The sequence below is a fragment of the Uloborus diversus genome, chromosome 4 (genome assembly GCF_026930045.1).
Source record: "Uloborus diversus isolate 005 chromosome 4, Udiv.v.3.1, whole genome shotgun sequence".
NCBI classification, from domain to species: Eukaryota; Metazoa; Arthropoda; class Arachnida; order Araneae; family Uloboridae; genus Uloborus; species Uloborus diversus.
Window position 1 is genome coordinate 88936356 of NC_072734.1, and position 25949 is coordinate 88962304.

General features: G+C 34.2%; 1 protein-coding gene across 1 annotated transcript in view; it reads right to left on the reverse strand.

The window, feature by feature from the left end:
* Positions 1-3103: 3103 nt before the first annotated feature.
* The window catches only part of LOC129220699 (alkaline phosphatase, tissue-nonspecific isozyme-like), a 146612-nt gene continuing 123766 nt past the window's right edge, over positions 3104-25949 (reverse strand). The window contains exons 2-9 of the mRNA XM_054855129.1: positions 24759-24979; positions 22891-23065; positions 13782-13960; positions 12781-12979; positions 12110-12250; positions 5386-5577; positions 4668-4790; positions 3104-3934 (exon numbers count right to left, since the gene is read on the reverse strand). Of these exons, the coding sequence (XP_054711104.1) occupies positions 3594-3934; positions 4668-4790; positions 5386-5577; positions 12110-12250; positions 12781-12979; positions 13782-13960; positions 22891-23065; positions 24759-24979 (1571 nt within the window). The 3' untranslated portion in view covers positions 3104-3593. The remainder of the gene's footprint in view (positions 3935-4667; positions 4791-5385; positions 5578-12109; positions 12251-12780; positions 12980-13781; positions 13961-22890; positions 23066-24758; positions 24980-25949) is intronic.

Here is a 25949-nt window from a genome sequence, read left to right on the forward strand (position 1 = left end):
AGGAGATGGTAAAGATTCTTCATCAGAATCTGCAAAAGCAGACTCTTTCACGAACTGCTTATACCATCGCTTCAGCGCAGAACAAGGATTCACATGTAGTAACATTTTTTTGAATATTAATAAAATATTTCATTTTTGCCCTGTCCATATCAACAAGTATTTCAAAATGATACTATTCGTCGGCCACTTTAGCTTTGTTATTATTGATGTTTATGAAACCACAGCTCATAAAGCAGTTTTTAGCTACTGTTTCTGTCGTAGACATAATTCCTTTTCCTTTGAATTTAGTTCAAATTGCTTTTAAACGTTTTTTTGTCCTAAAAGCACAATTATTTCAGGCATCCAGAAAATAAAAGCTAATTTGTTTTCAATTTTTGTAAATTTTTAAACTTATTGAATATTATCTAGCTGCTATTCAATTAAACTTAAGATCATCAGTCACGACAAAAAGTAGCTCAATCGACTACTTTTCTTGCAATCTTACGAAGCACTATTGTAAAGAATTATCCTAATCATGCAAGCTGATAAGCAAAGTAAGGTATGGAAGGAAAATTCTTTTTTTTTTTTTTTGACTGATTTTTTTCTTTATAAAATTGAAACGAAACTTTCGTAAACACTTCGACTTAAAAGGAAACATTCGAGATATAGAGACAAATGTGTATTGAAAACACTAAATTGTTTTGCGATCGAATGAAAACTTAAGATAAAGGAACATTCGAATTATAAGGCTTTGAGTTATCGAGAGTCGACTGTAGCAACAATAACAAACAGATCCCAGAATTAAAAGCTGAATTAAGTCCGTTCCTCTTGCTTCACGGTGTTAACAAAGTAATAGAGTCAAAACAAATTTTACTTAATAAAGAAATTAATGGTACAAAATCATAAATTCAATAATTCATGAAATGTATGATGAACAGTGTTTAAATTATTTCAACTTTGATAACGTAAATCAGATGAAAATTTTTTGCCGGTTGATCATCTTTTTCCTCTTTAAATATTGATTCGACTAAATTAGGTAAAAGCAGGTAGTGAAAGAGAAAATTTTATCTTAAACATTTGAAACATGAGATAAATAAATACCTTTATGCTAAAAAGTAAAATTGGAAATAACAACGTCAAAAAGCACAAATACGTTTACTTCTTATTTTATTTGAAAAATGGATTAGATTTTAGTTTAAAGAATGCATTGTTGTTTTGTGCATATTAGAAAAAAAATCTTTAAAAAATATATGAAGAAATGGAATTACAGTTAGACCGCTTTTCTTGGTTGAATTTCCATGCCTGTTTTGTAAATTTTCAAGGGAAAATTGAACTCTAAGGTAATATTTTAGCAAAATATTACTAATAATAATAAAAACACTAACAATGTTGAAGGTATCTTATTGAAATTCTGTTTCGAAATAATTTTAATAATGTTAATATTGTTATCATCTATTATTGTTATTACTATGCAGCATGTAGTTTCACAGGTTTACTGAACATTAATGCTTTTTTTTTCTTCAAAATTTACCGGAACATTTTTTAAATGTTTTAAGTTTAAAGACATTTTTTACAAAGTACGATTAGATTTTCTGATGTTTCAGAGCTAGTGTACTGATTATACAGATAATTTCTATTTTACATGAAGATAATTTACTTTTACTGCTCTTTTTAATAAGTCTATCTTCTTTCTTCAAAAATAAAATTATTCATTGATTTTCAAAAATACTTAACCTATAACAAAATGTTTAAATTGATTTCTTTCGATATCATTTTCCTATTTTTGAACCATTTGACGAGTTTTTGACCAGATATATTCCAATAACTTATTTACTGCAACTTTGGAAACCAAATCAATTTTTAATTATTGTGCTACTTGTTTAAATTTATAGCAATACTACCTGAAACCATTTCAAATAAGAATCTTGAAAACATTAAAAAGGGAAAAAAACGTATAAATAATTTGTTTTTTCTATACAGTGAAAATCTTCTCGTCCTCCCAAATCACATGAATATACAGTGGAATCCCTTTATAACGAATATTATGTGAGATGCGCGAAATCTCTATTACTGTACTTGGGATCATTGGTTAAAGAGTAGAATGTTTCATTCCCTCTGCCTTCTCCATGGTAGAACCTCGATTAACCGAAGTGATCGGGACCGGACCTCCTTCGGTAAATTAAAAACACTGGATAAAAAGGGTTTTTTAAAGTGAATGTCAGGAAACTTACTTCTGGAAATAAATATATGTATGCTTACAATGAACTAAAAAGCGATATTTTCAATTGTATTTGAAGAATTATAAACAAAAAATGATTTTTTGAACGAAAAATAGTAAACTTTCACTTTTATTTTGCTGTTAGTAATGCAGTTTTCATTTAATATTTTTCCTCTTTCATTTAAAAATACGCATGTATTTAAGCCTGGTACTGCAGATTGGTTTGAAAAAAACAAACAAACAGTTATGAAAAGTAGCAAATAATTTGCTGTCTATAGTAGGAATCGCTTACTTCGACGACCTTAAAATGATATCGTTTTTTTTTTTTTTTTTTTTAAACCAAAGCAAAATAAATAAATAAAATATAATAAAGTTTGAAAGAACCGACGTCGGTGTAACGGGGTTCCGTTTAAAACAGCTTCAAATAATCAAGGTTCTACTGTGTTCAAAAAGTAAATAACAGAAATATATTGCAAATGATGCATTAAACTAATTTACGTGTAAAAGTATGACTTAAATCACGTTTCATTAAGCAATCAAATATTTCAATTCAATTATTTTTCAAAAAACCAAATTAAAACGCAAATATAGTGAAATTTAGATTTTACTGGTCAAATTCATGAGGATTATATAATTTGTGAGTTCCGAAAAGTTGTATTAGAAAATTCGATGTCCTAAGATTGAAAAGACCTAAACTTTTCTGAAAATTTATTTGTTTGTTATTGAACATTTTAAAATACCCCCGCCCTTTTTTTTTTTACTAAGGTTTTTCTTTATTTAGTTAATCATTTTACAGGAATCTATGAAGTACTTAATAAAGAGATTTTCCTTCATGTGGTTGTTATCAGAGGATTCAACTGTATTTCATGATGAAATAGTCTATACTTAGCATAAAAATATTTTCAGAAGAATTTTTACCATCTTGATATGCTTTGAGATCAAAATTTTGAAAATTGAGATCACGCTTTGCCGCACATCCAACGATTCCGTGACTTCTCTCTGCTAATCCTTGCTCTTGAAAGTATTTCACATAACCGAAAGACGCCCGAGTTGAATATTTCCACTCATCAAAGTTTTTCTATGTACAGTGTTTTCAAAAATCTACGGAAGCATATATTGTGAAAAGTTTTCTCTTTTTTCTTCTCCTCCCATTTCACTTTTGAGTTCAAATCTGAATTACTTCTGTCATCAGTCACAAAAGTTATCACTTAAGTTGCTCCTTTTTACTTAAGGATTATTAAAACCGTGAGTCTCATTTTTTGAGACTGATTCTTCACTACGAATATATGTCTCTAAATTCTCAATAAAATAACAAACGAACGCTTCAGTAATTCGCGCAACATTTCTCAACAATCTGTGTAAGGCTAACCATCAATTTTATCTGATGGTATTTTCGTCACGTTGTTACCTGGAACATAGACCATGCCCAAGTCCATACCAATGGTAGAAATACAATTAGAAGCCCCGCCCTACTGGCAATAGCTGAATCGTCCATCATAGGTGATGGACATTCGATGAGTTGCTTGTGCTGAAAGGCACGCCTCCTTCTTCGCTCGCAGTCGTCTCTTTGTGGCCCGATGCAGGCCGCGTAGGCCATGGCATGGGGTATGTAAGTCTGCTCAAGTACTCCTCTGAAGAGATGGGCCATTGGTCCTCTAGCATACACTGGGACGTCTTCGCCACCGTGAGTGTCCCAACGTCTAGGCACTGCACTTTGCTGAACATAGTTTTTGTCCTCTGGAAAAGAAAGTAAATGTCTTATGCGATTTTACCTATCAGCTGGTTTTAGCCTCCGTTACACGTTCGAACCACCAGTTGAAGCCTTCTTCAACCAATAACTATCTTGATTACCACCGTCTTCAACCAATAACTATCTTAATTACCACCACCGCTTTATTACCACCACTTTTATTCATACACCACAGAATAAAACTGTTATTAGTTTAAAAAAAGCTTCGATCGGGGGTTCGGATGTCTGATGGAGGATAAGATCCTTAATTGTCCTTAATTATTTTTTAATAAGGGTTTTGAGTGTCTGACGGTGGCTTGAGTGTGCTTCAAATCTCAACATCAAAACAGGCAGTCTTACGCAATGTAATCCGTAAAAATGTTATAGAATAATCTTCCACGAGGCATAAAAGGGGTTCATGACTTGTGGTATCCACACAAGTAGTTTTTGAAAGTCATTTTAGTCGCCACGTGTGGTGACTTCTGATTTGACACATTATTTGAGGAGAGATTTTAAAATGTAACAAATAATTTAAATTGACTTTTATCTCCCCAAAATTAAACCAAGATTAAGATTGTGGCCCGTGTCTTTGATTCAACGCAACTTTTTAGTTTTTAGGAACTTTATCAGTGGGTGTGATTATAAGGAATGGAGTTTTCAATGAAATTAGATTTATCCTACCACAACTATAGATTGGCCAATAATTAGTGAATAATTGGCCAAATGCTACAAAAAACTTACCCGTGTTCATTCCTGTTAGATTTTCTCGACCTGTTGGGAAGTTGTGGTTGTATCCCGGTCCATTCGCGTAGAGAAGAGTTGTATAAGGCATGCTGTCTACATCCGAAGTTTTATCATCTAGTCCTAAGAGCAAAGAACGGGCTTAAGTTTTTATTAGAAATACGTTATTAGGGAAGTGGTTAACTATACTGTAAAAAAGATGATTTAGAGGGTTATTATGTGTGGAAGTGACATCCATGAATGAACATTGAAAAATGAAGTAATGATATAAAATGTGAAATACTGTAAATTTATGAAAGTTTTATAAACCAAAATATTAGATGGAAAAATAAAATAAAAATTCAATCTTTTTTTTTCAAAAACGTTTTCCAATGTTCACGTTAATCTTAAAGAATAATTCTTATCTCATTAATCATATATGAATTATTCCATCATCAAAGAACCGAAAAATAGCTTACTGCCTCTGTAAACAAAACATTAAATATATACATCACAAAAAGAAGGAATTTGTGCAAGGGTGAAAGCCCTTCATGTTGTGCCCAGACAACTGACTGCCGGAGCAAGTGGCTTTGACCTTTAAGCATCCGAGACCCTCTGAAAAGCAATACTAGTGCTTTGACTTTAGAGAATTCCAGTTAGTTTAGCGGCTTGTGGTATAAGAGTGAGGGTGTTTCAGTTATTTAGCCGTTATCGGCACAAAAAGTGCTTTCGAACTCACCTAATATTGGGTTTCCCCTCTTGGGGTATCCACCGAAAGCGAACACATGCGAATGGTCTGAAGTGACAACTAGCAGTGTGTCGTCTTCGCGTGTCATTTCCAGTGCCACATTCACCGCATCCTCCAGAGCCAGCGTGTCCACCAGGGCACGATGCGCATTGTTGAAATGATGGGAATGGTCGATTCTCCCACCTGGAAGGCAATACAAAGAAATATTTAACTTTAAAAAATGTTTTTGCATGGGATTTTTTTGTTGCCTCGATTTCTACCGTTGGTCCGTTCATGGGATATAATGGTCTCTCCTACCATCTGTACTGCATAGTCATTTCAACCAAGCCTATTTGACCTCTATGTGATTCTTAAGAAGTAGTAGAAAGGAAAGAAATCCAGATAGGAAAGATACAAAATCCTTTTGTCTTTCCTATCCTATAACCTGGAAAGATCCAGTACTATAAACAGGATTTCTATCGTTCCGTCCGGTCACGGAATACAATGACCTCTCCACACACTAATTTGTGATTCTAGAGGTATGTGGAAAAGAAGCATTTGCTCCGATGGAAGATCTTGGCAAAGTTTTTTTAGGAAGCAACAGCTCCCCTCTTGCCATGACTCCGATCTTCTGCTCCTTGTTCTGCTGTTCTATGTTACCCTTTTGCTCTGCCTTTAGAAATTTAAAAAATGCTTCTATCGTAAGTTACTAATTAGAAAAATTGCAACTACTTATTGTTTTAACGTTATTCGTTAATATACATGTATAGGGTGACACAAAATAACTTAAACACAAATAATACACCATTACTTTATGCTAATGAAAATATTACAACCAAACCTCAAAATAAATATGAATACATTATTTCATCTAATATATTAACAAATTTTCAAAGTGGCTGCCTTTAGCCTTAATACAGAGCTTTAAACGTGTCACAAAATTTTCAGCAATGTGCTGTAACTCACTTAATGATATTTTATCCCATGCCTTGCATAAGCATTTCTTTGGGGACGCCAAAAGTTTTATGAGATTTAACACATACCCTTGTCTTCACGATGGATCAAACAGAATAATAAATTGGATTCAAATCTGGTTAATATGGTGGCCATTCTTGAGCTCCAATTATGTCTGAAAAATGTGTCTTGCAACAGTCTTGAGTGTCTTAGCTCTGAGTGCAGGTGCGGAATCCTGTTGGATGGTTCATCTTCTGTTTCCAAAGAACTTTTGCGATCAAGGTAAGACAACATATTCCAAAATGAGTTTGCGATATGTTTCTTGATTAATCTTAATCCCTTGATCAACAAAAAAAAAGTGATATTTTCCCACTATCACATATCCCACACCAAACTATTAGATTAGGGTCGTTGACGCCCTTCAACAATGCAAGAAGGTCCTGGAGACAAGGGTGTGTGCTAAACTTCCTAAAACTTGGTCATCCCTAAAAAATCCTAATGTAAGGAATGGGATAAAATATTAGTAAGTGAGTTGCGGCTCATAGCCGAAAATTTTGTAACACGTTTAAAGCTCTGTATTAAGGCTAAGGAAAGCCACTTTAAAAATTCGTAAATATAGTAGACAAAGTAATGTATTCATATTCATTTTAAAGTTTGGTCGTAATATTTTCATTAGCATTAAAGTTATGGTGCATTTGTGTGTCCAAATTATTTCTTGTCACCCTGTAGAATAGCAATTCTACAGAGTTTTTCATTCCGTGGGAGAAGAATGATAGTTTTACTTCGTTTGTTTGTAGAATATTGATTTCGTGTTATTTTTATTCCCTATCTCGAACAAAAATAGAATATCATGTTCTTTTTCGGCGTTATGAGTTCATTGATTCATGATTTCAAGTTATTTTTATATTTTCTTCTATTTAATATTATTTTTTTGGGGTTGTTAGTTGATTGAATCATACTCCAGATACACGAACCATTTATTGCCATGTCTTAAAAAAAAAGTGTAGTATATTGCCTATTCTAGTATACCTATGCTAATGCTAACCAGCTATGCCAATTGGCATTTAAAAGTGAAGCAGGTTAGGCTATCTTTAACTGATATTAACTGAAAATATAGAGAAGTTCATACATAAAATGTAATATTATTTTCATAACCTTAATTTATCATAATCGTTTTTGTTTGAGCATATTATCACAGCGCTTTAAATCAACGAATGAAATATTAGATAAAAACTAATTTGACGTTATCTAGGATTTAAGTGAGGCTGGCATGCAATGTGTAACGTAGAAATTGTACCTGTTACTTTTACTACATCAATGCACGGGTTGTTAGTGTCTGTCCTCGGAAAAATTTTGAATATTATAGGATGTAACAGTGACAAAGTGCACCTGAAGATATTTTCAATGCCTTGCTCTCTATTTTGGCTTTATGACTGCAAATACTGAAAATCCAGATTCACAGAGTTACGTTGATAAAAAAGGCAATATATACTTCAAAAACAAGTCAACAGTATCGAAAATATCTACAAATGCGGCCACAAAATTGAGGAAAATATTGTTAGTTTTGGGAGTTCATTCTATTTTTTAAGCATTTGCACCTTTCCTGAAATTGCTGCACTTCCCTAGGGGGTGGGCGCACCCTCCCCTAGGTTCAAAACCCCGTCAGCTTAACTCAAAAAGTTGGTGCAACTGACATCACCACAGCTATCATTATCGAATTTCTAGGCCAATTTATAGTGAAAGCGGCCTGAACTTGGATTTCACTTATGTTTTCTCCTGTATAACTAGAAAACAGCACCATATATTGGTTCAGGCTATAACTTTTTTACGGCGCAGGATGGTAGTTTTCAGCTCTTGTTGCGTACAATTCGTTTGTTTAAAAAATAAAGGTTATTCGTTAGCAGAATCGCAGTTTTTCGAACAATTTAAATCTCTGAAAGCATACATTCAAGTAAATTGTTTTCTTTGAATAGCAAATCGTCTTAACTTCACTATTAAAAGAGTCCTTATTTAAAATTCGTTGTGTAGCGGACAATCATTAAACATCCAGCCACATTCTCGCTCTATTTAAGACACAAGACACACTGCATTTGTATTCCATATCTAGAACGATTAAACGAAACAAAAAAGTTTGGAAATCTTGAGGGATATTTATTATTCAGATCAAGATTGTAAATGCTGCTTTGGAAAATAATTAAGTTGTAAAAAAAAAGCAATTACGGATGAAGTTAATTAAATTTTCTTACCATCAGACTTTTTTCGCTTTGTTTGGTAGCAAGGGAAGACAACTGAAGATTTCAACTTTCTCAGTAAAAGTACTTAATTTAACTCGGGAAGTAATAAATACTGTTTGACTTAAATAAAACAAAGACAACCCTAATAGATAGTAAGCTGTTTAAATTTAAATGATTCAGAGCTTCATATAGAGTAGACGTTCATTATGATCTCTACTAGAACCAAGTACGACGAAATTCGGCACAAATATTTTCTGAGTACTAAAGATGTTTATCGTAGAGTCATTTTGAAAAAATCGATTTAGGTCTTTTTTCACCCTTTAAAATTTAGACATGTGACAAAATTAACATCTGGATTATTGGGATAAAAGAAGCTTTGTACTTTTAAAGTGTATATATCATTCGAAATTCCAAATTTTTTGGAAAAAACATTGTCGATTTTTCAACTAATAATTGTTTCTACTGTAAAACATTAATTTCGGAACTTTTAGAAAATTCAGAATCCAATGTTTTCCTCTCAATTACATTTTGTAACAGTTATTACAAAGATAAACTTTAACAATAACGTCTGCAGCAAGTAACCTCGTAACGTGTCTTGGGACCGAACAAAAGTCTCCAGAATATGGGGCTGTTCATTACAGAGAGAGACGGAATTAATGAATATATGCTCCTTGTGGGACCATCAAACTGTGTTCTGAATATAAGGGTGCTTGCACAGAAGGCTTGCACAGAAATTTTGGAGCCCGTCACAAATCACTTTTTCGGGCCTCCTCCATATTGTTTGCCCCTATATTTCACCTCTCATTTTAAAAATATTGGGTACGGGTCCGGGACAACCGGTGTCCCTTCTCCCCCACTGTGCACGCCCCCGGGTGTTCACATTAGAGAGATTCAGATAGAGAGAGTCCACTGTATAACACATTCATTCTATTTTTCATTCAAAAACGAATTCAGCTACGAACTATACAAATACCTAGGTTTCGGTCCCTGTGATGTTCATTTTACCATATGGGTAAATTTAAGGGGGTTTACACTTGTTTCTATGTTTTCCTGATAACTCAGAGGAAAAAAGTTTTTTTTTTTTAAAACAATTAATATTGAATGAAAAACCATACGATTATCAGACTATCTACTTCAACACAATAAATAAATTAGTGAAAAACTAGCAATCTTTATGACTGCTTTATAGCTTAAAATAACGAGGGAAACGCACGAACAAAACAAATTAAACATTTTTTTTTTTTTTTTTTTTTTTTTTGCATTTTTGATTTTGAAATGATAGTCAGTTTCACATCAATTCTCAACTTACCCAGTAAGGTATCTTATGTCCAAGAAGAGTTGAGGATTTGCATTCAAACGTTTGTAAAAGGTACATGGCTTTATATTTATATATGTGTCACGTAGGATACTTTTATAGTCATATTTCTGTAAATCTCACGAAAATCATTGAAAATGTTTCGACTTTAAACTGCTAAATTGAGTGCACGAAAACATAATGTCGACGTTGAATACGCCACCCTTCACCGCTTACGTAACAAAAAATCAACTGATCAGTGCAACGGGTTAAGCCATGAAGGTTCTAGCTAATTTTCCTGCATGCTACAATGCTGTACAACGAGCTTACATGAGTCTGAATCCCTGCAAGGCATTATCAGGAATGAAATTCCACCAGTGTCCATTCACACAGTAACAAACACACCCTTGACTGCGCTAATGCAAAGGAGCATACTTAATTACAAATGTCGCGTTTATCAACTAACTCTGTAGAAGGGACTAGAGTGAATTAAAGTGCTTTAAGGAGAATTGACACGTGCGCTGCATTCAGTTTATTGAGTGATAGTTAGACACTAGTTCAGATGGAATTCGGGATCACTGTCGTTCGCTGAAAAGCGATTTCTAGAATGCCGCAATATCGAAGTTCTAAAATATGCATTTCCTTTCTTGAAAAATTTGTGAATTTTCCCCCCGATATTTAAAGTATTATTTTTTAAAAAACGAAAATAACTTTTTAGCTCATGCCATTTGCACAAGCATTCCAAAGGGGCAAAAATTCCAAAGGCGCAAATTTGCTTAAACATTCCACAATGATTCCAAGATGAAGAACCATTACGTATCGTATTATGAAGTATCAAATTTCTAAAAAAATTCTTGTACTTCAAAAATATTGATTTGTACTTGTAACTGGCACTATTGCACGGTCACGTTCACAACAAGTATAAAACATCATTTTTCAAACGCGAAAATTGTTTTCCACGTTCCACTGCAACAAAAGCACTGCTTGAGTAAAGGGCGAGATTAAAAATATATGAGTTTAAAGGAGGTAAACATTTTTCATAAAGTTCATTTACCACTGAATTTACTGCAAAGCAATCACTAATTTTTATCAGCCTACACATATTTTCTCGATGGGCGTGTTTCTTAATTAACAGAGATTTCAGCAAGGAAGAAAACTCCTTCCTTCCCTTCTAGCGATCCATTTGATTGGTTATGAGCAACAATCTTAATCTCTAAAAAATAAAAGAAAAAAATCGTAGCTCTGCCATACCTTAATCCCTTTTAAAAAAAATCAAAAAAAAAAAAAAAAAAAAATCAGATCGTTGCCCTGTCTTAAGTAGCTGTTAAATATCACCCAGCCATTTCTAACAGAAGAACATTAAAGCAGGTCATCAAGAAAAGGAATTTACGCAGATTACCTGCACATTTTGACAACAGATATTAAACTGAAGTTTTCCTAAAAATAAATAACATTCCTGACGCCAAAAAGAGATGAAATTTGTGCACAAGCTTTTTTTTAAAATTGAACAAAGAGTTAGGTACACATTTCTTTGGGCGTAAAATTCTGATAACTGTAAACTTATCACGTTGTTTACTAGTTATGATGTAGTCGGATTCGTTAACATTCTAGTTGAAATCAAATTAGAACTAGATGTATTTCTCTAAATTTTAGGTTCTACTCGAGCAAAATAAATTTAAAAATACAATAATTGTTTATTTAAACATATTGAAAAAAAAAATAGAGGGAATTGGAGCAAACAAGAAGAGAATTCAGTGTATAGGTGACATTTTGGGACATGATACAGAGACAGTCAGAACAAGATTTTCCTTTTTTTAAATAAAGAAAGAAAAAAGAAGAAAATAAATTCAATGCTAATTCTAAGTAAAAATTTTATGTTTAATTCTTTTATTTTCAGAGCTGTTATTATTATTTTCAACAAGTGGATAGAAATGACTGAAATTATTATTTTATAGGTCAGCATTACCAAAAAAAAAAAGAAAACATCACTGATTCCATTTAGGAAAGACGTCTGAGTTTGCTGATTGTGTTCACATTGAATGCTCTTTACTCGATCAATAAAAACTGTGGCACCACCGGTAATTTTAGCATGTTTAGGCACAAACTCACTTATCATCCAATCACTTACCCATTCTTGACTGAAATATGTACCACTAATTTCGGGAGTAAAACGTTATGTGTCCTTGATTTTGCTCTCAAATTTGAAAATCTACATCTACGAGTAGAGAGAATGGGGAGAAAAATGACATCTTACCTTCGACCATAAGGAAATAACCACGAGGATTTTTTCTGAGAATTTCAATGGCCTTTTTTGTCATTTCAGCCAGTGATGGCTCTCCTTCTGGTCCCGAATCACGGTCCACTTCATAGGCCATGTGTCCGTGGTTGAACAACCCTAAGTAAAAAAAGCGGAAAACCTCATTTGATATCAATAATAGAGTGCTTAAGAGGTCTTGCACTGATAAAGAAAATCTATTAAAAAAAAAGGAAAGAAAAAAACCTCCTAAGATTCACTTTTTTTGTTGTTGGATCCTTTTATCATCAAATTTTTACCACGGTGTTGATAATATTGTTGTGCTGCAAATATCTTGAAATCTCTTACTTGCAAACATGGTATCGCAGGAACTGTTACAGATTTACATCACTGCAGGTATTTGATATAAATTTTGGCGATCATACTATCACAGGAGCTGTTTGGGAATTGTATTTATGGTTGTTTGAAGTCAAAGGTGTCTAAGGTACCATTTTATGAATTTCCATAATTGCGTATTCACGTCAGTTTGAAACAAATCGTGTCATCATGGGATATGCTTATGTAAATCTGTTATATCCGTTAGAAAAGAGATATTATTCTCGAGACTGCTGTTATGTACATAACCTATCAGACTGAAACGACGGATTTTTCAAGAAAACTATTGAACGTACCTAGAAGAAAATCGGTTTTTTCCGGATCCACTTTGTCGAAGTCTTCTTTTCGGTATACATACTCGTAATCTAAATCACGTGACTTTTTGTCCTTCAACCACTCCTCAATCAGATTCCGTCCGTCCTCCCGTCGTCCCATGTCCGTCTGCTGTCCGGACCCTCGCGATAGGAAGTGTCTTCGGCCACCACCGAGGACCACCTGAAAACAAGTGAGGAGAAAAAATATGCAGGGTGATTCTGAACTTTTTTTTACTAACTAAAAGTAACTATCCAGGTGAATAATAATTACATACGAATATTGGATCGCATTCCGCTCTAAGTGGTAGAAAAGAGGAATATTTGAATCTCAACCTGATTTTACAGCAGTGCTGGGAAAGCGAATGAATCGTATCAAAAGTTGCATAACCAGATTTATTGTTAAGTGAAAAACTCATAGCAAGTGCTCAAAATGCTGGTCGTCTCACAGGTGACATCTGTGATGTTGTACCGTTTTTTAAAGGGCAACGTATGCTCTAATTGCTTTCTCGGGCTTCAACAGCAAAATGATGTTTCTTTTCAGTTGAAATTTGCATGCGGTAGATTTTATGCTTGGCGCGCTATTCCACTGGCGCGCTGAATGCTTACGCTTGCTGTCTACCGCGTTTCCAGATTATGATAATTCGGAAGCGAATTAAACATTTCGTTCTACGCTTGCTATCAACCATATCATAGCCAGTACATGTTAGTAAAGAAGCGAATTAAATATTGCTTGCGCTTTGCACTGATGGCATCAGTGAATGGCAAGTCATCACATGTGATGTCATGCGCAGAAGCGAAAAATAAAATTGAATCTCCTCACCGATCATAATAATTGTTAAAAAATATTAAACGTTGTCAAATTATTTTAAAATTGGTCAAATCCTATGCTTTTAAGCATGCTCTTTCAGGAAACAATACTTTTAAAATTTCGGAAACGACCCCGTTGAGCAGATGGTAATTTGTGCAAGACTAAAAGAACTCACGTTGATGTTTCTCCCCGGATCGTTCTCCACCAGTTGTCGAGCAATGTCCTTGCAGTGTTGCCGATCGTCTTGCGGAATTTTGTCGTCGCTCTCCCAATAACGACTGGCCGAGTGTCCGTACATGGCGGCCGGGGTGGCGTGTGTGACGCGGGTCGTTGTCACCAATCCGGTGCTCTTACCTTAAATGCAGAAGTTATGTCATATTAACAGAAATAGGCATCACACGTGACTACAATAAGCAGTCATACTTTGTCACGTAGATTAAGCACACATTTCAGATGAAAGCAGGTTTTATTCCAACCCAACGAGCTATTTGGCTGCCAAGTTACAACTCTTCACTCTCAGCTCGAGAGAGGGTTATTATACAGAAATTAAGGACATTCGAGAAGAATCAAGACTATTTACATATATATTGACATATTTCTACTTTACATATTTCTACAACTTATACAATCCAAATTCAAAATAATAGAATATCAAAACTATTTGAACAAAACTTGTCTCTGAGTCAGGAAAAATGGACGCATGCAAGTTAAAAAGACTAAAACTCTTTATTCATGAATGGATAAATCAATTTAAGCAGCTTTGCAGATATTATTTTAACAATTTATGGATCATTAACACACTGGAAAAATCGATAGATTTTTTACAGTCGTGCGGGGAACCCGCTACGCGGACCCCCCGGACGATGGAACCAAAGGCATGGGTCAAAAAATGTATAGAATAATCTATTCATTCAATGTGAATTTTAAAATGCAGCGAAAATATTTGCATACCTGTTACCCTTTAGTTTGTCACAAGTATGGAACTTGGCACCCGGATAGTTTTACGCTCTTTTAAAAGTCTTTTATTGCTCAAAATGAGTCGTCAAGGTGATAAATAAAGAAAAAAGAGAAGTTACATATTGTATCATTTCTTAAAGTTAGGAAAAAAATTATCCAACTCAATTTAAATAGTTTTAGAATCTATGGTATGTAAGATTTTAAAGGAACATAGAAGGACTGACCAATTAAAAAGTAACCGAAGTAAATGAGGTAGAAAAATTGTAACACCTGGCAGAGATGAACCCAAATTATAGTAAATTGTCCAAAATAATCGTTGAAAAATGCTTCTTACGTCCATAAGTGTTGGACAGAGCGTATAGTTATCTTATCCGCGCAAACTACACTTGGAAGGTTGCAAAAAACTGCAAATGCAAATGCGGATCTAACGAAGAAAGACCAGAAATAAACATGAAGCAGAAACGTGCACGACTCTCCTGGAGCAAAGAGAAGCACAAACTGGGGCAACAATGTTGGAAAAGTATTATATTCAGTGACGAATCATTTTTTGAAATATCTGTGAAAAAAATGTGCGGGTTTGACGTTTAAAAAGAAAAGCGTATGACAAATCTTGTGTAAGACGTTCTCTCCACTTTGACACATCCTTTTTGGTTTGTGGGTGCATTAGGGCTGCTGGAATTGGGAAATTATATATATCTTAAGATAAAACAACGCGTGACTTCTGCTGTTTATCAATAATACTTCATGATTCTTCATCTGTGGCACAGCAGTTATACATTTAGTGACACATTTTATCTTTAAGGAAGATTCTTCTCCGTGTCACATCTCTAAATCAACTCATAGATTTTAAACAGAAAGAGTAATTTCGGTATTAAACTAGTCAAGCAACTCTACCAATCTCAATACGATCAAGAATTTGTGGTACCGTCAAATCTAACAAAAGCGGTTCAAGACCTGCCGCCACCAACAAAATTGAGCTCGTTGCCGCATTTAAGAGGGTATGAAAACAATATCAGAAACGATTAATGTAAACAGGTGGTAGAATCCCTGTGTGAAATGATTAAAGTATTTTATCCAGCAAAAAATGACGCATTCTAGTATCGATAGTTGTTGTTTTTTTTTTTTTTTTTTTGAAAGTGTTTCCCCCCCTTTAATTTGAATATTCTAATGTTTTGACTCAATATAAATCTTCATCACTATAAGCTTTTGGATTATTCTGCCTGAGATTATTTTTTATTGAGTATATTTGAAATGAAATGCACACTTTAAGGTCTGAGAAAGGTGGCACGTTCATTTAAATACCTAGTTTGCACTAATATCTGGTTAGAATGTTTTTTCTAAAAATTGGGAAGTATTCTGTTATTTTGAATTTGGGTTGTAGAAAGGAAAGAAAAAAGAAAGTAAAGTCACATCTGGGGCTCGAATTCGCAAGCTTTGGGTTATCAGCCCAGGGCTCTAACCATTCGACCAGCCGGACGTTCGTGTGCAGTGCAAATTACGACAGTATTTTGATACTCAGTTACTCTGATTTTGTTCTCCTTTGTGTTAAGAACCCTCTGAATTTTTATGTTTAATACTTACAGGCAGAAAAAAAAATTGTGCATAGATAAGAATGATGTTAAATTTACTGTATTGTTTTATTTTTAAATACAATTGTCTTCTGGAAGTATGAGTATTTATATACGTGCTTGAAAAGTAAAAAAAAGTAACTACAACGTTTAATTGCACAAACTTACAGACTACTGCATACACGTATTTCGGGCTTACAAAGAACCCCTTTTCCAATGAAAAAAAAGTGAGCTTCTGGATGAAAAGATATCCGACAAAAGCCAAATTTTGACGGATGTCTTTTCATCCCTCAGCTCAATTATTTTGTATTGAAAAAGGAGTTTCTTGCAACCCCGAAACACGTGCATGAAGTAATCTGTAAGTTTTTGTGATTAAAAGTTGTTTATTTTCTATTTTACTATATTGTTTCATTGTTCAAAATTAATTAGTTTTGATTACTGCAATGCTACTTCATCTTTATTTACGTACTATTATTCTCGGTTCTTATTGGCTCAATCAATTTGTGTTAACTTCCACCATTGGCTTGTTTTTTAAGTTGTTTATTTTGTGTAAATGAATTTTTTTATACTGTGTCTTGTTTTATGATTTTGCTCTGATTCCATACTTTCCATTAAGTTTCCCCCCTTATTCCTGTTAAAATCATACAAACCGCTGGAAAAAGATAAAAATTCGTTTCCTCTTCTTTTATGAAGCGGCTTAATTAGAGTGACTAATATCTCGAGGAGCACAACTTTATGCACTGGCACAGCGGCTTCTTGTAACCTCAACACACGTCACTTAAAATTTTCCTTACAAAATTGAGCTTTTAAACGTTGATATTTTACATTATTTCAGTCTTAGGTAACACTTTCTACTATTTTATGAGTACCCTGTCCGTTCAATAAGTAGAGTCTGGTGGGGTAAAGTGGTCATAAAATCGTAGGTTTTCAACTTAGGTGGATAATAAATACAATAAATTCTTTAAACACTTCAACTTTTTTTGTTGTTATTTTACATTGCATTATTAAAGAACACGGTACATTAAATTTTAGGAAGAAAACTATTGATTTTAGTAGTTTTATAGCACTTTCTTTTCCCTATGTTTTTATGACCACTTTACCGTATGGGTTGGGGGAAAGTGGTCATAGCATGGGGTAAAGTGGTCATAGTTAAAAATAGCTGCAAAAACATTATAGATAACCCTAATACACCCTAATACAAAAATATGTACCTTTCGGCTATTTTTATAGTTACAAGTACATTCACGAATACATGCGTGTATACACTAATATATACGTGTCGTTTGTTACACACAAGTACACACATTCCTATATGAGTAGATACATGTACACATCAGATATGTGCATGCACGAGCCTACTCAAGTATATACGAGTATATAAGCATATATGTGAGTATATCAGCATATGCGTGATTACCTACAGGAGTGTGTACGTGTCTACATGAGTATATACGTGTTACATGTATATACGTGTCACGTGTATATACGAGTATATACGCGTATAAACGAACATCATATGCGCGTATACACTTGTATCTCGAGAAAATACGTGCATACTTGAATGTATATATGTGTATAGTAGACGTATATATGCATATATAAGTATACATACATATACGAGTATACACGAGTTAATTCGTGGATACATCCAGTGCGTCTTTGTACGTGTCTACTCACGTATATATCATATGGAAGCACGAGTATATACGCGTGTATGCGTGTAAATACGATTATATACCTGTATAGACGTATATACGTACATTTACATGTATACACCAGTACATGTATGTATACACGAGAATATACGCTTATATACATGTCGGCCTACAGAGTGAATCTGAGCTCTTGGGCAAAAATCAAAGGGGTGTGAGAGGGGAGGATAAGAAGCAAAGAATCATAAGGAAGCTATAATCACTGACGTGCAACATGCACACAAAGCCACAAACTGATGGACACAAAGCATGGCACAAATTTTTTGCACAAAGATGATTTTACCTAACATTTTAGCTTTTAAGAAATATTTAGAGAAGTTGTTAAAAGTTACAGCCTGTAGTAGCTCTAACACACGCATCGCAACAAAGGCGCAGCGGCTGATGAAAGTTTTTCAAAAGTCTCGTTATTGCAACAGAGAGTGTGATCTGTGAATGCGACGCATGTATTACAGCTGCAGGCCGCAAATTTCATCAATCGCTTTAAAACTTTCTTAAGACCTAAAATGTTGTGTAAAATTGTCTTTGTGTAATATATAAATCTGTGACTTTTTTTGCATTCATCAGTTTCTGGCTTTGCGTGCATGTAGCGCGTCAGCATTGTGTTTGTGACTATATGTTCCTTATGTGATTCTTGCTTCTTATCCTCCCCTCTAACACGTTTGAATAATTTGCTCAAGAGTTTAAACTCACCCTGTATACTTGTATTTCTTATGCTTGTATGTAAGTGTCTACTCGAGTACGTACGCGTATATACGTGTCTACCGGAGTATATAAGTGTTCTTACATATACGAGTATAAGCAACAGATACGTGTATAGTAGAATGTATAGCTGTACGAATAAAAACTACTTGCAGATACACATATACGTACTTATTGGCGTATTTATGTGAACAAGAGTATATATGCGTATATATACGCATATACTCGTATATTTAACCCCGTTTACTGTAAAAAAAATACATATTAAGTAAAATTAATATTTAACTTGTATCTGCCTTATACTTAAAGATTAAGTGACATTAGATGAACAATATTCGTTAAGCCTAATATTATGACCACTTTACCCCATCTTACTTAAATTGTTCTAAAAAATTATCTAAAACATATTCAGCTAACTGCTAATGAGTAAGAGTTCTTGAGACATGTAGGAAGCTTCCTGTGCAGTCAATCCGCTCCTAGTTCTAACAAACAAAATTTCCCAAGGAAGTTAAAATAGGTGTTTTGATTTTAAAATTTTTCATATTCACGCAAAATGCTTTTTTTTTTACCAAATAAAATTTTGCCAGTTGTAAAATTTTGTATTCAAAATGTAGTTTTTAACTGCCCTAATCTAAAATAAAATTTTCACATTCATTCGAACACTTATATCAAAGCTATAGCCATTTATATGAAGTATGACCACTTTACCCCATTGACCACTTTCCCCCACCAGACCCTATTATTGTAACTCTAAAATAAGCTTACACGCTTACATCAGACAGGATGTAACGCAAGATGCTTGATATTATTCTAAAAGACATGTAAACATGCAGAAAAAAATAAAATTAATGAATAAATGAACATTGAAAAAGCACAATACAGAAAAAAATACTTTAAAATATTAATGAACACTTTTTTTCTGTTTAACAAGTTATAATCTTATGTGTATTTTTTGCGCCTTTCTCGTGGAATGGCCCGTCACAATATTTTATTTTTTAATAATGCCTAATATCTCTTCTTATTAAATGCAGTTATGTGAGCATGATTTTTTTTATCATTTGAAAAAATTCGTAATTTCTTTCGGTAAATAGAGTATATCCACCCCCTTTCAAAATTTTCTGTTCGAAGCGTCCCTGGTCGAAAGTATGTATTTGATCATACTCATTTGATAATCTTTTGTGCAAACTATTCTTCGCGATATTATTATTGGCCATACATTCAAAAAATAATTTAAAATCATTCGTTCTGAATTATTATAACATTTTGTGCATTTGTTGGTTAATGCTTGTGGATCCCGAAGCACTTGTCTATTGTTTTTCTTTTCTTCTTTATTATTTATTTATTTATTACTACTATTTTAAAAAGCTTTCGTTTTCAACGATGATGCTAATGAACAAGGAATAATAGAAACCCTCTAAAATTCTGTCGTACTTATGTATTTAATTACACTCATTTGATAATCCTCTGTGTATAATATTTTTCACGATAATCTTAATGGCCACACATTCCAACGATGTTCCAGCGAGATAAGTTCCGATAAATTTGAAATCATTCGTTGTGAATTATTAAAACATTTCGTGCATCTCCCGGACTCGCACATCTAAATGCAGATCTGGTAACACGCCATCTACGACACGACCGGGGGCAGAATTAACCCATGGCAATTAAAATTTCATCCCAAATAAAATCCCGCGTCGTAGTTAGACCGCTCGATTAGAGCAGATCCTCTTTTCCTCTCCGCAGCTGATCCCATTTAAACGCTTCCATCGTCGCTGAATGGAATTAATAACCAATCGCCAGGTCTTAAAATGGGTTGAGTAATGGCTTTTAAATTCTATTTATGACTCTGATGGTATTGCTGTGTGTGCTAGGACGTGCAAGGCGAAATACAATTGAAGACAGTTTCCTGTATTTTCCGAGCGCAAGTGCGCGTGTAATATCTTAATAGAAAATGTTTCGGTTTTTGTTTTTGTTAAGCAGTAAATAGGGTAAGAGCGTTTTATGAAGTAAGTGTAGTATCCTCATATATACAGGTAATTATCAAAATAATGGAAACAACTGTGAATAAAAGTGACATTGTTGACTATACTTCGTAAGAAATAAAGAATAAAACTAGATTTCCGGTTTTTTTTATGAGTAGCAATATATATATTCTGGTAGCATATGGTGGCTCAATTGAAGTTCTGGACGTCTTGGATATTTTTCAAGCGCGTGAAATGTCGGACCTCTTAAATTTTAAAAGAGGCCAAATTGTTGGAATGCGTCTAGCTGGAGCAAGTGTACCAACTGAAACATCTCAACTTTTTGGCGTTTCTAGAGGTACAGTATCTTAAGTCATGACAGCATACACACAACACGGTAAGACAAGCTCGGCAAAGCAAAATAGTGGATGGAAAAAGAAGCTTAGTGAAAGAAACCGACGGGTATGGAAGCGGATTGTAATGCCTAAAAAACGAACATTAGTAGCAAAAGTGACCACAGTACTCAATCACAATCTGGATTCATCAGTGTAAGTGATTACAGTCAGAAGGCACCTTTATCAACAGAACATTTATGGCAGAGTAGCGATTCCCAACACCACATTTGTCTCAGTGTTTCTATTATTTTGATAACTACCTGTATATAACAGCCAATGATCAAGTAACCGCGAGTTTCAACAATGTAACTCGCGCCACGGCATGATAATTTGATAATGTGCTGTGATAATGCTTAACATGCAGGGAAAAGGCTTTATTGTGACAGGGCTGAACTCGATCCAGTACATTAACTGTTTTACTGGTAAGACTATGTCATTTCAGGGGAATGAAGAAACGAAAAAGCAGTCAACTATGAACGCTATCTACTGGAGTTTAGGGTTAATCCACTAGAGTTAGGGTTAAAATTTCAACTATCAAAATATCACCAAACAGGAAATGGCTTCGTCCAAATGTAGAAGCAATTTTCGTCCGTCATACCTTGACGGGCGATTTTTTAGTATTTTAAGAATTGTTTTTATGATCATCGGTATGTTTGAATAGAGTCCCATAGGATGTTTCCATTAGTTTTTATCAACTGGTAGATCTATTAGTACCCGCCTGGTTAGTCACCGGTTAACTGCTCTATTCGAACATACCCTTTACTGCATAGACGAAACCAACAAAATAGATGGCCTTCATGTTTCCTCGTCAATAAATACGTTCTACCGAATTATGAAATACTGTAATAATTTAGGACAAATTGTAGTCGACGAAAATAAAAAGGGGGGGAGGTTAGTTTTGTTTACTTTTTCGTGTTTTTTTTTCTTTTCTTTTCTTTCTTTCTTTTTTTTTTTTTTTTTGAATTAAAACTGAGTTTTAACAGTTTTTAGTAGGAAAAAGTCCTTTTCGGCACGAAATTGTCAACCGTAGACAATCTACGGCTTCTGCGTTCGTGCGAAGGGGCAGGGAGGAGAGGATGAGATAACTCAAATTTACAGCTTAATGTTAAAAAATATGAAAAGTAAGGTTAAATCTCAATGATTCCGATAGCAACAAAACTAAATAAACGTTGCTACCGGAATAGACTGGAAACGGAGAGACTTTGTCTGTCCCAAGTGACAAGCAATCAAACTATCAATCCCGGTTCTCCGGTTTAAAGTAATTTTGAAAAAGATATTTAAAAAATACTGCAATTTGACTTCCGTTGACAGAAAATTCAAAAATGTACCATTTAAATAAAACTATCAATTAAAAGAGAAGTTTAATATAGTATGCAATCGAAGATAATACTTTACAATAGTATACATAAATGTAAAATTAAGGATACTGTAGTAGCAATAATAACATTATCGATGTTGCGCAATAAAATGCTTGCCCTTGTGCGAGAAGTAACATACAATAACAACATCAATCAAGGCAGCGAGAAGCAAAGGGATGTAAGTGGACTTTTTCAAGTTTCAGATTTTCAAGAGTTCAGATCTTAGGTAGGCTTCCATGGACTTTTCTTTCCCAAATCATACTGTATAGCAGCATCCACCAGAGCTACTAGAATCATTTTTTGCCCCAAAGCAGACTAGAGGTTCCCCTGTTATTTGCACAAGTTGTCTCCAAATTTTTAACTTTAGCACTTACATCCCTTTGCTTCTCACTGCCTCAATTGAAATTAGTCAATAAAAAGCAGTTTGAATTACAGACATGAGAGTTGGAATGACTAATAACATTTTTGAAGGAAAAGAAATGAACTTCTGGATAAGAAGAGATCAGACAAAACATGCGACAAAATGGTTCCCCACGGCGATGGAAAACGTATCTATTATCTAATTGCTATTCATGAAATTTTAATGTTGTTATTTTGTTGTTGCTTCAGCTACTATTTACATAAACACACTAACCTTCTCCTTGTGCCCAGTCCGCTAAACATGGGACTCGAGCCTGTAGACTACTACTACATCGGTCATATCTTCCAGAGTCATCCAGCCCTACTGTCTCAAACCTGCCTTTGACTCCACATAGAAGGGCTGTAGCGCAGGCCCCGCTGTCCCCAACTTGACTGTCTGTGTTGTACGTCTAGGAAAAAAATTATACATCAAATCAGAAAAGAGAACAGAAATCAGAAAAATAAAATTGCAGCAAAAAGCATTGAAAATACGTGAACATTAAAATTTTATCACATGCGTGTACCGAATTAAAAACACTAATCTTACATTTGGTTTGGTTTTTAGTAAAAATAAAGATTACCTTGTGCTTTTTAGTTTTAATAGCTGAATCCGTTATTCTACGCTTTATGAAATTAGCATGAAGTAGCTTCCTTTTTTCCTTTTTTTTATTATAGCGGAAACTAGAATAAGTTTTTACTATTCAAGACTTAGTTCTTGTGTTTGCAAGGAGAAGGCTGACTCTTAACTGCTTCCTTCAGCACTGAGTTGTAAAGGTAACTAGACTACTGACAACACGAGTCGCTTTTAGAAACAACGAAATACTTGAAATAAGCTGGCACTTGGGATGCACCAAACTCTTCATAAGAGCAAAACGTAATATCCCTACTATTCAATGCTGATATTTGACTTCAAGAAAAGGACATTCATTGTGATTCAGGGCTTTGATTTCATTGTATTTTTATTTAGAACAAAACAAAATTAGTTTAAAATGAAATATTAGAGGAAAACACTTCCTATCTTTCGTAACATTAGCGTGTAGCTATTTTGAAACAAATGACGATTGTTTAAAATTTTTAAATCTGTGATGGATTGGACACAACTACCGAAGAAAACCTGTGTGCAGTAGGGAAAAAAAAGAGCCATGTGTTTTTCTATGATTGCTGTTAAAGTTTGTGAGATTTAGACAATATTGTAAAGTGATCGATGTTATGTCAATTGCGTAATTGATACTAGCCTATTCTGTCGTCATCAGGTAATGGATAATTAAAAAATATCTTTTTTTTTTTTTTTTTTGCATTTTTGTCTTCTATTGTAAGTTATATATAACTTTGTACAAGATTGCTTGTTTGGTTTCCGCTGAAAAGAAGTGCGAAAAATGCGCCTAATTTTAACATTTCCCGATTATTAGTATGGAATCCTCCACACATTTCTTCAAATATCTCATAAATTCATTTCTGTAGATACTGCCGTTTACCTACCCACTAAAGTATTATCGTTTTAAAATATCGGGCTCCATTTTAGCATTTTTTTTTTTGAAATAATGGGGCTTCGTATTGGTTTCTCACCATTTGCAGACCTAGTTCATTCTAGAGAGCTGCCATTTATTCTTTCATAAGAAATGAATCGCCGGATAGCGATTATCAGGAAAATTTTTAAGCCCATATTTCTCACTAGATGGAGGCACATGGGCTCTTACGGGACGAAACTGCATTAGAAACATTTTACCATAAGTATTCAAGGCTGAACAAAATACTCAAAGGATCGTTTACATGCCGCACAATCATACGACATGGATGTTAACTATTTTAGGTCTTGAAAACCCACCGACTGGAGGCAGGTTTGAACTTGTCTGGACCTACGACTTTGGATTTAAGAAGTCAACGCTTAACCGCTACTCTACTCTGCCCGTCAAAACGTATGCCTGAAGATCAGAATTTTGATTTCGTGGTTGGTTGGAAAATGCAGGCAATCAGAAACTTTATTTGCAATTTATTCATCAATGGTAATTCAAACCAGAAAGATGCTTTCATCAAATGATTCAACTCATTTAATTTTAGTCATATACGCAAACAATAACTTCTACAAAAATTAATATTCCTCACCTTTGCCAAAGCCACATACTGAAATTTATCGAAAGCAAGTTCGTTTTCTTCTCCCGTTTGTCCTTTTTTCTGCCCCCGCAATATGCGTGATGCGGTTACAGTTGTCATTCCCATGCCATCTCCAATAAATAATATAATGTTCTTGGCAACATTATAGTTTCGATCGTCTTCGGCGTTCCGCAGTAGTTGAGATTTCGCTTGTTGATACCAGTACCATCGATCTAAGAAAGAAATAAAAAAACATTTTTCAAGATATGACACTAAAGGAAAATAATAAGTTCCTATTTTATAAAATTTTGATTGACGGTTAGGAAAAAAAGGGAAACAATATTGCTGCATTGCATTTTTCTTTCTTTATTTTTTCTAAGAAAAAAATGCTAATTTTCGGTTTACAGCAATCTTGGTGAGAAAGACCCTTTTTCGTCGAATTATTAGATCTAAACACCATTAAGTTCTGTATGTCAATGGCGTGGTAGGAAATGATGCAGTTTTAATTACAATTCATAGAATAATTACTTCGCTATATAATTTCCATAGTTGATACATTATTTTCGAAGAAATGCGTGAATGCAATGTGTAAATCTTTTTTTGACGACCATCTTGCTTTTCGAGGCATACAAAAGAGAGGAGTGAATAAAAATCGAAGGAAGTAAGGTCTGGAGAGAATAGTGGTGCAAGGGAATTTCCGTACCCAGTTCGCATTTTTCTGTAGAGTTGCTAAACCTGTAAGGTCTGTATTGTCGTGATGTGCTACAATGTCCTTCTTGTTGAACATCTCCGGCAACGTACCTTACTCTCCCAGTTCTTGCGAAATCCGGCTTTTATTTTGGAAGCTATTTTATTTCACAATAACATTAACGCATTTCAAGACTGAAGCATATTTCTTTATCAAAGTCCGACGATGCTATACTACTAGCTAACAAAGGCAGAGAAAACTGATGAACGTTAGCTTCCTATCAGTATTTTTGTTTTATAATCTCCTACAATTTTCCTACGGTTTTAATTTAAATTTACCTCAAACGTCAACAATTGCTGGATATCTGCTTAACCTAAAAGATCATCAACTCTCCAGTTAGATGGAGATATTCAAAGACAAACAAATCTGGAGCATTCATCCCTTGATTTACCCCCCCCCCCCCCCCCCCCCTACTGGAACCTCTTTTTCCAAGAACACCACCACCTAACACGACC